General features: G+C 42.0%; 1 protein-coding gene across 5 annotated transcripts in view; it reads left to right on the top strand.

Annotated features, from left to right (window-relative positions):
* Positions 1–17,048, top strand: part of ZNF532 (zinc finger protein 532) — a 149,934-nt gene that overhangs the window by 11,205 nt on the left and 121,681 nt on the right. For 2 of the 5 annotated variants that reach the window (XM_033933579.1, XM_033933605.1), the window contains exon 1: positions 5,639–5,828. The exons of 1 other annotated variant lie outside the window; for it this stretch is intronic. In XM_033933579.1, coding sequence (XP_033789470.1) covers positions 5,768–5,828 — 61 coding nt within the window. In that variant the 5' untranslated portion in view covers positions 5,639–5,767. Of the gene's footprint in view, positions 1–1,517; positions 1,651–5,437; positions 5,569–5,638; positions 5,829–17,048 lie in introns of those variants that run through there. 2 more of the 5 variants (XM_033933597.1, XM_033933588.1) reach the window with 2 other exon arrangements.

Here is a 17,048-nt window from a genome sequence, read left to right as displayed (position 1 = left end):
TCGGACAAAAAGTGCCGGGTTTTGAAAAGCCTTCCAGACCCCCGGACATGTCCGGGGAAATCCAGACGTCCGGTAACACCTAAGCGTAGGACCACACTTTGCAGTCCTAAAAGCAAAATTCAGGGACTCGGTACCCTAGCAGTACAGAGACTTACTCTGGGGGTTGGGGATGAAGATCTATTGCATTGGGCAGATATGCTTTTATTCGCAGTTGGTGAGCAAGGATAAGAGCTCAGGTTTTAAGTAGAGGCTAGTAGCTTTTCAGTTTTCTCCATCTGGCAAAATGTCAGTGACTAAAAATCCCTGTTACTGCACCTTCTTTCATTACCTAACCAGCCTGTTGAGGGGGTCCCTGCCCTCTCACAGCAAAATACGTTCAAGCTGCCCCAACTGTACCCTGACTTGCTCAGTGAATTTTTGAGCTGCCAGGTTCGTGGAGAGAAAGTGGGCAGCAGGTTACAGATCAGATCTCAAGACGAAGGTAGACGGAATCTGGCCTTACTACTGGGGGGGCCTGACAGCTCCATGAAACAGGAGGAACACCGGAAAAGCAAAGGCTAAAGAAAGAGAGATGCTTTATGTGAGTACTCCCCCCCTCCTCTGTTTAGCTGCACAGGCTCTGCACTCGCCTTATTACTGCAGGGAAGTGTGCCTGCACTGCTGGGGGAGCACCGGCCACCGCTTAGGATCACAGCTCGGGAGGTGTACATAAAGAATAACCCAGGGAGAGAGCCCACCGAGGGGTTTCGGGGAGACTTTGCTGGCAAGTGAAATCCGAGGGTTGCCATAGTTTTTTTCTGTAGGGTGACCAGGAACCGGCTGAAACTGGTTTGAGGCAGATCAGCTGCTGAACAATGCAGCCACTGAGCTTCACTGGGACAGCTTCCTCCTTCATGGCAACCAAAAGCAGAGGAGCTTGCAGGAAGGTACCAGCCCAAAACAGTATGAATGCACACTAGATACACTGCACTGGTATGTGGCTAATGGACTAATAAAGATGATGCATAAATGTACATATCTGCAAAGACTGGAATGCTTGGGTGCCATTTGCTTAAAAGGATGGGCAGAGGTGAGATTTATGACCCTTAGTGGAAAAGATGCTTTCTTAGGGATGATCCCTGAATGATACCTCTTTACAAATATGTAGGAAAATCAAGCAAGAGCGGATATTTATTTGTAGTTGATTGTGACTGAAACAAATTGCTGTTTTGCATGCTTTTTATCTTTTGCTGTGTGCCAGGCTTTTATTTGTAGTCAGAGTTAGAGAATGCTGCTGTATGTCTGTGTAGATAGGCCAGGAAACACAGTCTGACTGCAGAGCTGAGCATGAAATGCTTTCAAGCAGCTTGTTTTGAAATGCAGCCTGTATCAGAGCAGGCCCTCTGGCTGGAGGTGCTTTTAACTCCTCTGGGTTTTGCAGATGTGCTATGTGCTGTGTCATGTGTCACAGTGACCGCTCACTGGGTTCAAATGTCTTTCTGAAAGGTCAAGGTTCACGAATGGTGCGATCGTTGCCTTTTGAGAATGGCTGTAATAATAGCTTGGAGAAGCATGCAGAGAGAACTGGATGTGGATTGTCACACTGGTGGAGGAGCATTGATATGGGTGCAAGTGAAGAGATGTTCTTCTGAAGGGTTGGTGAGATTACAGGTATGATGTCCAGATTTCATGTGGCCAGCTCTCTCTTTGTGTACAGAGCAGGCCTGAACAGAAAAAAAACTAGACAATGGGAGTGCAGCATTTTGTAAAACAGCAGTATTAAACTTCAAGTATTCATCATTTACTGATTACATAGGAGCTCAGTGCCAGCATACTAGATCTTATGTAAGGTAAGATGCTTTTCGAAATGTAAACGAGGACAGATTTTATGGCTGGGAATTACAGTTGAGTCTATTCATCAAACATGTTTTCTAAAACTGTAATGCTAATGGAGACATGCATTCTCAAGGAAGATATATTTTCAGGGATATGCAATAGAACAGTAGTGGCTTAACCAGCAGGATCATTTTTAAAACTAAGGTGAGCATGTGAAGGCCCCGTTGTTGTTTTTTTTTTCTCCTTTCAGCTTCACGTTTACTGAGGCTAGAACTCCGTGCTTCTTGTGGGTGGTTGTTTTTGGTTTTTTTTAAGAATGTGCTTTCATTTCAGCTGGCATCTGGTTCTTTTTCCTCAGAGCTGGAGGCCTGGGAGAGGGAGAGCACGGTCTGAGAGGGAAAAGGCAGGGAGCAGGAGTGAACAGAGCAAAGGGATGGCACAAAGGCTGCTAGAGCAGGAACTGGAGGAGCACTACATATTTTCCCTTGGAGAATGTCGTGAAAGGAGCCCTTGTTAATCCCTATAATAGGAAATCCTTGGCCATTCCTTCTTTTCCGGTTTGTAGTTAACAATACAGCCTGCTATAATGTTTTCTCCCTTCCCTAATCAAGAGAAAAAGGAGATTAGTTTGTTGTGAACTAGATTTTGCTTTTCCTTTCTGACTGGTTTTCAGAGGAGTGCAGTAAAGTAGGAGACATCGGGGATAGTTTTTATGATTTTGTTTATTTTATTTATGTTTGGAGTTTTTTTAGGTTGTAAATTGTTATTTGTATGTCCTCTTGTATTTTGGATGTTTCTTGTAATCCGCATAGAATTGTAGGATACGCAGAATATAAATTTTTAAAATCAATCAACCAATCATTGGAACTTTGGCCCTCTTTTACTAAGCTGCGGTAGAGGTTTCTAGCACAGCGCAGGGCACTCAATGCTCCGACGCTCATAGGAATTCTAGAAGCGTCAGAGTAGCATGGGAGTATTTAGCGCTCCGAGCCATGGTAGAAACCTCTACCACGGCTTAGTAAAAGGGGTGGGGGTGGTTATGATTTAGGAAAGTAGTGTATGGGAAACAGTACATGTCTATTAGGGATAACCAGTATACTGGGACTGCGTTTCTTTATTCTTTACTGCAGAGCCTATGGTATGGAGCAACTTGCATGCATGTCCTTCAAGTGCTTAGATCATTGTTTCATAATTTGGCAATTACGGAAATGCAATGACGGGCAAACAGTAACTGATTTATGAAGGAGCTTTGCAGTTGCATAACCGGTCTACATTTATTTCTATTTATGTAATAAATAGAAATAAAAACACAAGAAAGGAAAATAAGATGATAATTTTTACATGTTTGATAAGCTTTGGAGGACAGAACCTTCTTTAGGTCAAGAGGGAGGAAAAATATGACGGCATATCTATATGCGGTATATATCAAGTTTCAAGTTTTATTGGACTTTGATGAACGCTTATTTAGTTTTACTAAGCGAGATACAAAAAATTAATCAAATATAAACATATATTTTTTACACACAATTTAAAATTTAAGATAATGGGGTAGACAATTGGACATACAGACCAACTAATACAAAAGGGGAGATGTGATAGAACTACAATTAAGTATTTTTAAAGTTCAGAGGAACACTAGGATGGGGAATCTAAAAAAAAAAAAAAGAGAGAGGAAAAAGGAAAGGAGAGAAAAAAAAAAACATGAAACATGAAAAGTATTTCAGTGACAATCTCAAAGGAAAGATGGTGGTAGTGGGATTGAGAAACAGATAGGTTGTCAGTTGGGTGAATGGGTTGTCAGTTTCCGATTACTCATCCATCTCTCTGTTTCTTTCTCTCTTCCCCCCCCACCTCCTACCTATCACTAGACTGTCACTGAAATGCTTCTCAGGTTTCTCTTATATATATATTGATATTGTGATCTTTGCTCACACCCAACCTGAAGAAGAAGGTTCTACCTTTGAAAACTTGTTAAAAATATATTAGAAACCCACTGCCATGGGGGAGTGAGGGGGGGGGTGGGTTAGTTAGTTCACTGAAAGGGGGGGATCACCTAATTTCCTTTGTTTTGTGTCATTAGTACCTATTTCTAATTACATAGTAACATAGTAAATGACGGCCTTAACGGTCCATCCAGTCCACCCATTAGTTATACCCATTAAAAATACATGATTAAATGAACTTATCTCTTTTTTGATGTTTCTGGGCCGTAGACTGTAAAGTCCACCTAGTATTGCCCTAGGTTCCAAATGTTGAAGTTGCCGTCCAAGCTCACTCCAGCCTATCCAACCATCCTGTTGTTTGTATGATATCTACCTTAAAGTCTGGCCAATAACATCCTCATGTTCCAAGTTAGTGGAGTTCCCATTGATGCCCACCCCAGCCCAATCCTATACCAAATCATCAAACACGGGACACAGATTGTGCAAGTCTGTCCAGTACCGGCCTTAGCTCTTTAATTTACATTCTTTGTTTTCTAGTTAGAGATCCTCTATTTTTATCCCACACTTTTTTGAATTCCATCACTGTTTTATTCTCCACCACTTCCCTTGGGAGGGCATTCCAGGCCTATACCACCCTCTCCATGAAAAAGAATTTCCAAACATTGCTCCTGAGTCTTCCTTCCTGCAACGTCAGATTATGCCCTCTAGTTTTACCATTTTCTCTGGATAAGATTTGGTTCTATATTTCAAGTTTTTAAACATCTGTATCATATCTCCCCTGTCCCTCCTCTCCTCCAGAGTATACATATTTAGGTCTTCCAGGCTCTTCTCATACTTCTTTTGGTTCAAACCCCTTACCATTTTCGTGGCCTTCCTCTGGATCTCTTCAAATCTTTTTATATCCTTCACCAGATACGGCCTCCAAATTATTACAGTGGACTAACATGGCAACCGCATCCGTTTATCATCTGTATGGTGCTACGAGATATTGCCATTCACATCCACATCAAAGACAGTCCCTGCTCCACAGAGCTTACAAACTATTCAAGACGGAGAGGAAAAATAAAAGATTAGGGCGTTTACTAATTCAGAGAGAAACAGTCACTGCTTCCCTTGCTATCTGCAGTGAAGACGTAAGATTGTTATATAAAAGAGAAACATCCAGGTTGTTTGCCTTCCTTTGCATGGAATTCATTGTACCTTCTGTATTGGCATTTGACTACAAAGCGTGCTGTCTGAAGGTCTGTATTTTTTATCTTAATTGTAAGAAGTGTGGATGACATTATTACCAGTAACATTCCTCCTCTCCCACGTATTTCTACTGCTTCCTGTTTTAATCATCCCTTGTTATTTGCAAGCCTGCCATAGGACCTTGCCTGAAAAGACTCTTAAGGGATGGAGGATTGGTTCTCTAAATCTGTGTATCTGTGGTCAACATGAATGTGGACTTAGTGCTTGCAACTGAGCAGGTTTCATACCTTCCATATACAACAAATAGATTGTTTTGTGTTCCTGGGAAAAATGTGTGTGGAGGTACCTACACGCACGAATGCATGTGAAGGCTATGAGAGAGAATGGAAAACTGACAGTAATGGCTCCAGGGCCTGCTGTTTACAGCTGGTGTTGCAGAGGCAGGCCCTGTCTGGCTTTGCCGTGCTTTTTTTTTTTTTTTCTTCCTTTCCTCACTGTGATTGCCTGCAGCTGTACCATACTGCTCCCAAGCAAGAATCTACATCCACCTAAACTGAGCATTGTGTTAGTTTGCCTGGAAGAGATAACTGGAAGAAAAGCATAATTAGGAAATTATCACGTAAGTCTGCAAACGGTAATGACAAAAAAAGGGGGCAGATATTGCAGTGCTCTGAGGGTGGAAGGCCAGAGGGAAGCAGGCAGCAGATGTGTGTGGAAAGGAAGGCCTCAGCCACAGGCTGTGTCAGGAAAATACGTGAATTTCCCCTAGTTATGATCACAAAGGGATTTGGGGAGGCTTAAAGAAGCCCTCAGTAAGGATGAAAAATTCAGAGTTTAAACAGTGCAAGCTGGTGGTTTATGTGATACCGTGTAATCCATGTAAGCTTTGTGATACTGAGGAAGCACATCCTCATTGTACAGCAGGATACCCTGCAAACCAGAAAGAAATGGATTCGAACTGGGCAGCGTTAGGAAGAGAAAAGAGTGAGGATTATCACTTTTCTCTTTCCTGAGATCATCTTTGAGTCTGCTTCATAGTTCTGAGGCAAATGTTTGGCCTGAAAAATCTTCTGTATAGTCTCCTAAGATTTTCCTGGTAACATTCTGACATGTCATTTCTACTTTGCCTGTGAAGAGAACATGCATTTAGGGTTCTGAAATGTCTAGTTGTACCACAAGCTGCTTTCCATCTTTGGTATATGAATGAAGTTAATGTGGTACAGCATTTGGCATGTCAGTTTTCAGATTTTGTAAAGAGGATGATCTGTAGACTTCTGAGTCGTGTTATGCCGGCATACTGAGGTTGGATGACATTTTGAGTGAGGAATGTTGAGAGCCTGGGCTCAGGAAATGTCAGTATTTCTGTAATTGAAGCACACACATACACATTCTTTCCTTTCAAATATCTTTTAGATGCAAGCAATCGTCAAATATGCTAGAAGGAGTCAGGAGGCGTGAGATAGACGCATATAACGCCATTTGTCGGTATCCATAGTACTTTCTGCTTGAAATATTGTGGTCCAAGAATGTATTTTTTTAATTCAATAGATTGTTTTCCCTTTTCCCACATTAAAAAAAAAAAGTTGCGATTGATTTTGGTGCTGATTGAGTGGCGCTGCTTTGATAACCACATGAAACTAAACTGCTGCATTTATTCACAGAGTAGGGTTGGTGTATACTTTCCTCCATAGGGCCTCTTTTATCAAGATACAGCAGTGAGTGCCACCTGGCAAATGCACCAAAGCCTAGGGTTACCAGACGTTCGAATTTCCCCGGGGGGGGGGGGGGCTAGGGCGGGATTGGGGGCAGGATTGGAGCGAAAAGGGGCGGGGATGGGTGGAACTAGGCGGGCCTGAGGGGCGGGTCTAGGGGTCCGGATTATCCAAACGGAAAATCTGGTAACCCTACCAATGCCTATTCAATCCCTATGGGCTTCAGTGCATTTACTGCACTGGCCCATGCTAGATAAAAGAGGCTCTTAGTGATATTAGTGCCTACACCCTGTTCTAGAGGAGCGCCATCTAGGGGCAAGAATTTGTGAGTTTTCCATGCTTATTCTTCTTTTGTGTAAACACTTAACAGATGTGATAGTTGAAGCCAATGGTGAACTTAAAAACTACTACTACTACTACTTATAATTTCTATAGTGCTGTTAGATGTACCCAGTGCTGTACTTTAAACATTCAAGAAACATCCCTGCTCAGTAAAGCTTATAATCTAATCAGACAAACAGGATAGGATTAGGAAGTTTTTCAGAGAGGGAATGATAAACAGGCATGGGTGGTTTACAACTTCGAAGAAGTAGGCTTTTAGCCTAGATTTGAATACTACCAGAAAAAGAGCTTGATGTACTGACTCAGGCAGTCTGTTCTAGGTGTATGGTACAGCAAGAGAGAATGGACATAGACTGGAGTTGGCAGTAGAGAATGGTACAGATAATTGACTTACCCAATGAAGGGAGTTCTTGGGGAGGAGTATAGGAAACGGTAAAAGAGGGGAGATATTGAGGAGCTGCAGAGGAAGAACATAAGAACTGCCAAATTAGTTCAGACCATAGCACAGTATCTTTTTTCTAATAGTGGCCCAATCCAAGTCACAAGTATCTGGTAGGATCCCCAAAAGTAGTAAGACTCCATGTTGCTTACCTGCAGAATAAACCTAAATAGTAGCAACATTTCATGCTACTGATCCAGGACAAGTAGTGGCTTTCCCCATGTCTGTCTCAATAATATAGACTTTTCCTCCGGGAAATTGTCCAAACCTTTCTTAAAACCAGCTACGTTAATCGCTCTTACCACAACCTCTGGCAACACGTTCCAGAGCTTAACTATTCTGAGTGAAAAAAATATTTTGAGTATCCCCTAATTTTTGATGGGGTAAAAAAATCAATCCACTTGTACCCATTCTACACCACTCAGGATTTTGTACACTTCAATCATGTATCCACTCAGTCATCTCTTCTCCAAGCTGAAGAGCCCTAACCTTTTTAGTCTTTCCTCATACGAGAGGAGATCCACCCCCTGTATCACCTTGGCCACCTTTTCTAGTTCCACTATATCTTTCTTGAGATAAGGCACCCAGAATTGAACGCAATACTCCAGGTGAGGTCACACCATGGAACGATTCTTAGTCTTGTTAACCATCCCTCTTTTAATAATAATGTGGACTTTTTCTCCAAGAATTTATCCTAACCTATTTTAAACCCAGCTATACTACCAGCTTTTGTAGCATCGTCCATCAATGAGTCCCAGAGGTTAGCTATGCATGATGTAACTTCTTTGTACTTTTTGAAAGAGGAAACAATTGATTTGTATTTTCAGTTTCCACTTCACTCAGGAAGATTTCATAGAACTGTCATTTCTCCCCCAAAGCAATTTTTTCTTCAAGCTGACAAGCCCTAACCTCTTTAGTCTTTCCTCAAAAGAGAGGAATTCTGTTCCCTTAATCAATTTTGCTGTTCTTCTGTACCTTTTCTAATTCTGCAATACCTGGCAATTATTTAAAAAAATGATGGTTAATAAAACTAAGAATGTCATAATGCCCCTGTATCACTCCATGGTGCGACCTCATTTGGAATATTGCGTTCAGTTCTGGTCTCCTTATCTCAAGAAAGATATAGTGGCGCCAGAAAAGGTTCAAAGAAGAGTGACCAAGATGGTAAAGGTGATGGAACTCCTCTCGTATGAGGAAAGACTAAAACAGTTAGCAGGGCAGGATTAATTTGTCGAGGGCCCCTAGGCACACAAATATACTGGGCCTCCTGCTCCACCCCACCCCACCATGCGCCCAGGCAGAAACAGGAAGCTGCGTCAGAGGGAAGCTTTGGGCAAGCACAATTACAGTTCCCGTTACCTTTCTTACCCATGTTGCTTGTTTGTCTTATTTTCTGTCGATGGGGGGGGGGGAGGTTTGCCGATTGGGGTGGGGCCCACGTTGCCAATTGATGCTGGAGGGGCCCATCGCTGTTTAGAAAAAACAATGTTGATGCCTTCCTTCATCGGGCCCCCCCTGACCATTTCGGGCCCTAGGCACGTGCCCACTTGGCCTATTGGTTAATCCTGCCCTGATGGTTAGGGCTCTTCAGCTTGGAAAAGAGACAGCTGAGTGGAGATATGATTGAAGTCTACAAAATCCTGAGTGGAGCAGAACAGGTACAAGTGGATCAATTTTTCACTCGGTCAAAAATGACAAAGAATAGGGGAACACTCGATGAAGTTACAAGGAAATACTTTTAAAACCAATGGGTGGAAATTTTTTTTCACTGAGAATAGTTAAGCTCTGGAACGCGTTGCCAGAGGATGTGGTAAGAGCAGATAGCGTAGCTGGTTTTAAGAAAGGTTTGGACAAGTTCCTAGTCTGTTATCAAACTAAACTAAAACTAAACTAAACCTTAAGTTTATATACCGCATCATCTCCACAAAAGTGGAGCTCGACACGGTTTACAGGAATTAATATAGAAAGGAACTCCAATGTAAAGGAGAAGGGCTTAGTAAAAAGAAAGAAAGAGGGGACTTAGTATAATGGAGAGGGAGGGAGTAGTTACATTTTAGCGAAAAGCCAAGTTTTCAAATGTTTTCGAAAGCATTGGAGGGAGGTCGAACTCTGAAGAGGGGCAGTGAAGCTGTTCCACAGCTCGGTGATCCTGAAGAGGAGGGATGTCCCAAGTTTTCCTATATGGGATATGCCTTTTAAAGAGGGGAAGGATAATTTGAATTTTTGAGTGGATCTGGTGGAGGTAGGATTCGAGGAGAGCCAAGATAGAGGAAAGAGGTAGCATGGAATATTGCTACTCCTTGGATTTTGGCCAGGTACTAGTGACCTGGATTGGCCACTGTGAGAATGGGCTACTGGGCTTGATAGACCATTGGTCTGACCCAATAATGCTATTCTTATGAGATGTGGTGCCCAAAATTATATAGTATACTCAAGGTACAGTTGCACCATGGAGTAATACAAAGGCATTGTGCCACCCACAGCAGAGCAAGAGATTTTGGTGTTCACAATGACATCTAGATCTTTTTTGTTCAGGTAGTGGCTGTTAATTTGGAACCTTGTATGGTATAGCTATAGTTTGGGTGCATCACTTCTTTAGGTGCATCACTTTGCACTTGTCCCTGTTACATTTCATCTGCTATTTGGGTGCACAATCTTCCAGTCTCACAAGGTCCTCCTGCAATTTCTTACAATATGCATGCAGTTTAACAGCTTTGAATAATTTTGTGTCATTCAAGTTTTTATTAAAATTTGATATAATTGCTTATTTTGTTTGGCTAAGCAAGATACAATAATAAGTCATTAAAATGTACACATATACTATTACAATTTATGGACTAACTATAAAATGGGGCAAACAACTCGACATACAGACCAACTGAAACAGAAGGGTAGGGGGGTAGGATTCATAGTCTAAAGCGCGCGAGGACAAAGGTGCGCTGACAACCGAGCGCGGACAACTGAGCGCAGGACTTCATCGCGCCGAAGAAAAACCATATTTTAAAGGGCTCCGACAGGGGGTGTTGGTGGGGACCCCCCCCCCACTTTACTTAATAGAGATTGCGCTGGCGTTGTGGGGGGTTTAGGGGGGTTGTAACCCCCCTCATTATACTGGAAACTTAACTTTTTCCCTGTTTTTTTAGGGAACTACAATTTGGTTTAAAGTACTGTATCTGCAAAATTGATTACTTTAGTCATGTTCCCATTTCCAGATCATTTATGAATATGCTGAAAAGTGCAAGTCCCAGTACAGATCCCTGGATACGCCACTATCTATCTTCCTCCATCTATCTCCTCTTTTAACCCTACTCTCTCTTTTCTATCTTTTTAACCAATTCCTGGTTATTGCCTTCTATCTCATGGCTTTTTAATTTTCTCAGGAGCCTCTCATGAGAGACTTTATTTAAAGCTTTCTATAAATCTAGATTTCAACTGACTCACCTTTGAGGAAGTGACATCATCGATAGAGAATTGGTAGCTCATTGGCTCATTTTTTTTGCAAGTACCATACCATATTGTTTCTTGTATCTTACAATACTCCACCCCGCAATCTAGGGATTTACAACATCAAACTTAATATATCATTAAGGAGAGAAGAGATCTGTCTTTTAGCATCATCCAAAAATAATAAGAAGAATCAAGCCATCGCAAAGGGGTAAGCTATTTCAAATCTTAGGTCCCTGATATGCAAAGGGAAATTTAGCTTATAACTTTGGCACTGTTCTCGAGCCATTAAATGGTATTTGGATCCTTATTGCTGAGATCAACCCATCTGAATTTATTCTGTATATTCTTGTATGAATCAAAGAAGCAATTTTAAACAAGATTTTCTTTTTCACTGGCAACCAATGTATTCCATCAGCAATGGACTAACCCTCTCAAATTTATCCAGGCAGTAAATCAATCTTGCTTCAGTTTTCTGCAATAACTGCAGTCTCTTAAACCCCCTTCTCAGTTGTACCACAATAAAAGGCATTGTAGTAATCTAAATGAGGGAGTAGAACTGCCTGAGCTACAATCCTAAAGCTATTCTGACTCAGAACGGATATTATAATTCTTAATTATCTCATTCTAAAAAAAAAAACACCTTCCTGACCAATGAGTTAATCTGATCTTCAAAAGTAAGGCCTGAGTTGACAATTGCTAGAATTTTAGCAGCTCTCTCTAACCTAAGTGTCTCGCCGGAGATCAATATTAAATCCATTATTAGGAGTGAGTCAAAAGCTCCAAAACATAACACTCTAGTTTTTAGTTTCTTTAACTTTAAGAAATCCATATGGGCCACTGCTCAGTTCTTCCACTAAACACTTCACAAATTTCACAGTATCATCAAATTGGTCTTTAGCAGAGCAAAGCAAAAAAATATAATCTGCATATGAAATTATATGAATATGTAGTCAAGAAAATAATTTTCCTAAGACTCATAAATAAACATTAAATAAAGAAGGGGATAGCGGTGAACCTTGAGGCACCCCACAAGATGACTTCCACTTTAAAACTATGCTACCCAGGCCAAGTTCACTTAGACAAAAAAGAAGCGCTGAAAGGTTGTCTGTATCAAATGCGGCTGATATATAGACAGTCCCCGAGTTAAGAATGCCCGACTTACTTCAGACCTGTACTTACGAACCAAGGTCCTGCCAACACTCCCCTCTTCCTCCCTTCCATGTCCCAACACGCCCCTCATCATCATTCCCTCAGTTCTGCTTTCCAAATTTGTTGCCTTCCTCCTGCAGGTGTTTACCTACACTGGCTGGCTGTCTCCTCCCAGCTGCACTTCTTTTCACAAAGCTGCAAGCAACGGCTCTTGCACACGGCCTGTGGCTGACCTGGAAGCCTTCCCTCTGACATCAAAGGGAAGACTTCTGGGTCAGCTGCGGGCCACGTGTAGGAACTGTGACTGTGGCTTTGTGGACAAAAATATGGCTGGGAGGAGGCAGCCGGTCAGCGGAGGTAAACCTCCAGGGGAGGAAGGCATGAATTTGGGACACGGGTCAGAGGGAAGGATGATGAGGGGCATGTTGGGACACAGAAGGGAGGAGGAGGGTTGCGTTGGGACAGGAAAGGCGGAAAAGAGGGGTGCGTTGGCACAGGAAGGGAGAAACATGGCCACGTTGGGACTTAGAAGGAAGGGAGGGAGCACAAATTTCAGAATAAGGATGGAAAGATGGAAGGAGAGAGGGAGCATGAACTTGAGACACAGAATGAACTTGAGACATAGGATGGAAGAATGGAGGAAGTGAGGGCAAGAGATGCTGAGGTGGGGGAAGGAATAGAAAGGGCATGGGTGTCTGTGTGAGAGGGGAAGAGAGATGGTGCACATGAGGAAATGAAGAAAGAGGTGAATTGTTGGGCATAGGGAGGGAAAGAGAAAGATTGGACTGGTGGGGGGGAGGCGTGAAGTACAGATTCATGGGGAAGAGAGATGAGAGGAAGAAATGATGGATGTGATGGTGGAGAGGGAACAGTGGGACAGATGAAGAACAAAAGTAAGTGTAAACCTTCTATCTTTTCTTTCTATTTAAACTACAGTATTTTATTATGAGGACTGTTTAATGTTCTTTAACGTTTAATGTTTTTATAGACTGTACTGTACAGGATCCGAGTTACATACAAATTCAACTTAAGAACTGCTTAAAAAACGGAACTCGCTCACTTGAACAACATCTGTGTTCCAGATGCAATGGGATACTTCTGGTGCCTACCTGTCTGTTCTGTTCATATATGCTACCGTGGTGGCATTGTTGGAGAATACTCTGACTACCTTTCCTACTAGGGAAATCTCCAGTACTTTCAACGCAAAATGAATGGCTCTCAGTTCCAGATGATTTATGGACCACTTGCTCTCCTGTGGCACCCATTTGCCCTGGAGCAGGTAATCAAAGCAAATGGACCCCCAGCTGTTCAGGCTGGCATCAGTTGTGAGCATCACTCACGAGGTGGTTCTGAGGGGCATGCCTTTTGATAAGGAGTTGCTCTGGAGCCACCAACATAAGCTGCTCCATGCCTCTCATGACCAGAGGAGCTGCATCTGAAAAGAATACTGTCATACGGACCACCAGGAGAGGAGGGAATTTGGGAGAGGATGCATATGTGCTTTCACCCAGGGGATGACTTCCAGGGTGGCTGCCATCGAGCCTAATACCTGAAGGTAGCGTCACGCCTTGGGCTTCAGTATCTCTAAGATCTCCTATATTGCCTGCAGCAAACAGCCACATATCTCTCTCATAGCATAGAAACAGAAGTATGATGGCAGATAAAAGCCAAATGGCCCATCCAGTCTGCCCATCCATAGCATCTCCTCTTTTCCCTAAGACATCCAATGTGCCTGTCCCACGCTTTCTTGAATTCAGACATAGGATTTGTTTCCACCATATCTACCTGGAGCCTATTCCCCACACGTCTAACACCCTTTCTATAAAAAAAGTATCTTAGATTACTCCTGAGTCTATCTCCATTTATCTTCATCCTATGCCCTCTCATTCCAGAGCTTCCTTTCAAATGAAACAGACTCGTCTCATGTGCATTTATACTATGCCATGTAGGTATTTAAACATCTCTGTCATATCTCCCCTCTCCTGCTTTTTCTCCAAAGTATTTATTTATTTAATTTGTTTTCTATCCCTTTCTCCCCAGAGAGCTCAGTACCCTATCCTCAGGTGAGAAGCTTATGATTAATAAAACATCAAAAGTATTAGCAGTAATTCTAGATTCCAATCTAGCCATGAGCGAGCAGATTACCTCATAGAAACATAGAAACATGATGGCAGATAAAGGCCAAATGGTCCATCTAGTCTGCCCATCTACAGTAACCATTATCTCTTTCTCTCTCTGAGAGATCCCACGTTACTATCCCAGGCCCTCTTGAATTCAGACACAGTCTCTGTTTCCACCACCTCTTCCGGTAGACTGTTCCAAGCATCTACCACCCTTTCTGTAAAAAGTATTTCCTTAGATTAATCCTGAGCCTATCACCTCCTAATTTCATCCTATGCCCTCTCATTGCAGAGTTTCCTTGACTTGACTCATGCACATTTACATTATATAGGTACTTAAACGTCTCTATCATATCTCCCCTCTCCCGCATTTCCTCCAAAGTATACAGTTTGAGATCTTTAAGTTTGTCCCCATATACCTTATCACGAAGACCACACACCATTTTAGTAGCCTTCCTCTGGACCGACTCCATCCTTTTTATATCTGTTCAAAAGATTTTTCTTCAGATTGAGGCAGTTGAGGATGATAAGATCAGTCCTGAGTCCAACTAGATTTTGGACATTGACTCAAGTAGTTCAACTTCCATATCTAGATTATTGCAACTCTTTATATTACAACATCACAAAAAAAGGACTTCAGAGGGTACAGCTATTCCAGAACACAGTGGCTAGACTGGTTTTTCACAAGGCTCGATTTGAGAGGGCCAGTCCACTGCTGATAGAACTACACTGGCTGCCAGTCAAGTATAGAATTCAGTTTAAAATTGTATGTATGGTTCACAGGGCTATATATGGAGAAAGCTTGACTGAGCTAACTTCAGCCATCCAAGTTTCATACTCCTTCTATAACTCAAGAATGACTCAATGCCATAAATTACCTCTTCCCTCTCCATGTCAAGATCAGAGGAAATCACTCTTCGAATCCACCTTCGAGTTTCAAGGCCCCAAAATTTGGAACTGCCTCCTGATCTGCTTACATCAGACCGCCTCCTATTTTCAATTTAGGAAGGTACTAAAAACACATCTATTTTCATTATAGTCTTGCTATGATTTTTAATGTCTATTCTGCTAACCTTAATAATCTCATGTAAGCTGCAATGATTCCCAGGGGTATAAGAAACAATATGGTATGGTATACATATTGAGATCTTTAAGTATGTCCCCATGTCTTATGATGACAGCCACTAACCATTTTAGTAGCCTTCCTCTGGACCAACTCAATCCTGTTTATATCATTTTGAAAGTGCAGTCTCCAGAATTGTACACAATATTCTAAAAGAGGACTCACCAGAGTCTTATACAGGGAAATCAATACCTACTTTTTCCTACTGGCCTTACCTCTCTCTATGCACCCTAGCATCCTTCTAGCTTTGGCCACCTTAAGATCATCACATACTATCACTCCAAAGTCCTGCTTCTCTTTCATAGAAACATGATGGCAGATAAAGGCCAAATAGCCCATCCAGTCTGCCCATCCGCTGTAACCATTCTCTCTTCCTCTCTCTAAGAGATTGCACATGTCTATCCCACGCTTTCTTGAATTTAGACAGAGTCTCTGTCTACAGTACCTCTTCTGGGAAACGGTTTCAAACATCTACTTGAAGACTAGGCACCATTTTAGTAGCCTTCCTCTGGACCAACTCCATCCTTTTTATATCTTTTTGAAGGTGCGGCCTCAAGAATTATACACAATATTATAAATGAGGTCTCACCAGAGACTTTATACAAGGGCATCAATAGCTCCTTTTTCCTACTTGCCATACCTCTCCCTATGCACCCTAGTATCCTTCTAGCTTTTGCCGTCATCTTTTCAACCTGTTTGGCCACCTTAAGATCTACCTCTAGTGAATCCATGTTGCCTTCAGTCCTGTAATCCACTGGATTCCAGAAACTTCACCATTCTTTGTTTTATAAGCGTTTCCATTAATTTGCTTACAAGAGAAGTCAGACTTACTGGCCTGTAATTCCCTACATCTTCCTTACTTTCACTTTTGTGTAGAGGGACCACATCCCCCCTTCAGTCCTCCGGTATAACTCCCAATTCTAGAAGTGTGGCCTCCTCCTAGGCGAAGTCCAAGGCTATTCAACTCAATGAAATCGGTAAAGCAGCCACTAGGTTTACTCTTCATAGCTTTATAAGGTTCTGCAGAGTGGATGTGGTAGCTCAAGAGGATGCCACATTTGGGTCTTCAGTGCTGTGGGCAGGCTTATCTGTCCCTAGACATCTGGCTCTGCTTTGGAATGTCAACTTCAGTACAGAATTCTAATTCTTTGCAACAGAATGGAAGATTAGGTTCTTAACTCAATAATCTTCTTTCTGTTACAAGACATAGGATTCTCTTCAGCCCACCCTGTGCAGATTTACAATTTGTCTGTTTGCTGCCTTGAACATTGTTAGGGTCCATCACTGGGCTGCTTCTCCTGTCATTTGGATGAGCATATTAAAAAACCAAAAACAAAACAACAAGAAGAATAAAGAACTTATTAAGAGCAACACTATTTTTTGTTGAACCTTGGGATTTCTTATGTGATAGTGTTAGTTGTACACAGCAAGTTGGCTTCTGGATACTCCTAGGCTGCAAGTTCATGTTGATTATTGTTCTTTTTTCATGAGTTATAGAGCAGAATAGAAATGTATGTTGTCTCCAGGAAAGTTCCCCATGTGCCTCCTTCTCTTTTCTTCTGTTCTTGGAGTTCGATTGTTTTGATACTAACTGAAGAGGGAGTGGTTCTCCACTGGTGAAGGAGAGGAGTCGAAAGATATGAGCGACACCCTTCTGCAAAGTTCGCAACTAAAGGACAACAGCTTCAATGCAGAATCCTATGCATTATAACAGAAAGAAGATTACTGAGGTAAGAACCTATTTTTCCATTAAAATAATTGCCTTTA

The sequence above is a fragment of the Geotrypetes seraphini genome, chromosome 1 (assembly GCF_902459505.1).
Source record: "Geotrypetes seraphini chromosome 1, aGeoSer1.1, whole genome shotgun sequence".
NCBI classification, from domain to species: Eukaryota; Metazoa; Chordata; class Amphibia; order Gymnophiona; family Dermophiidae; genus Geotrypetes; species Geotrypetes seraphini.
The sequence above is the reverse complement of the archived record's forward strand: the minus strand, read 5'-3'. Positions and strand labels throughout refer to the sequence as shown.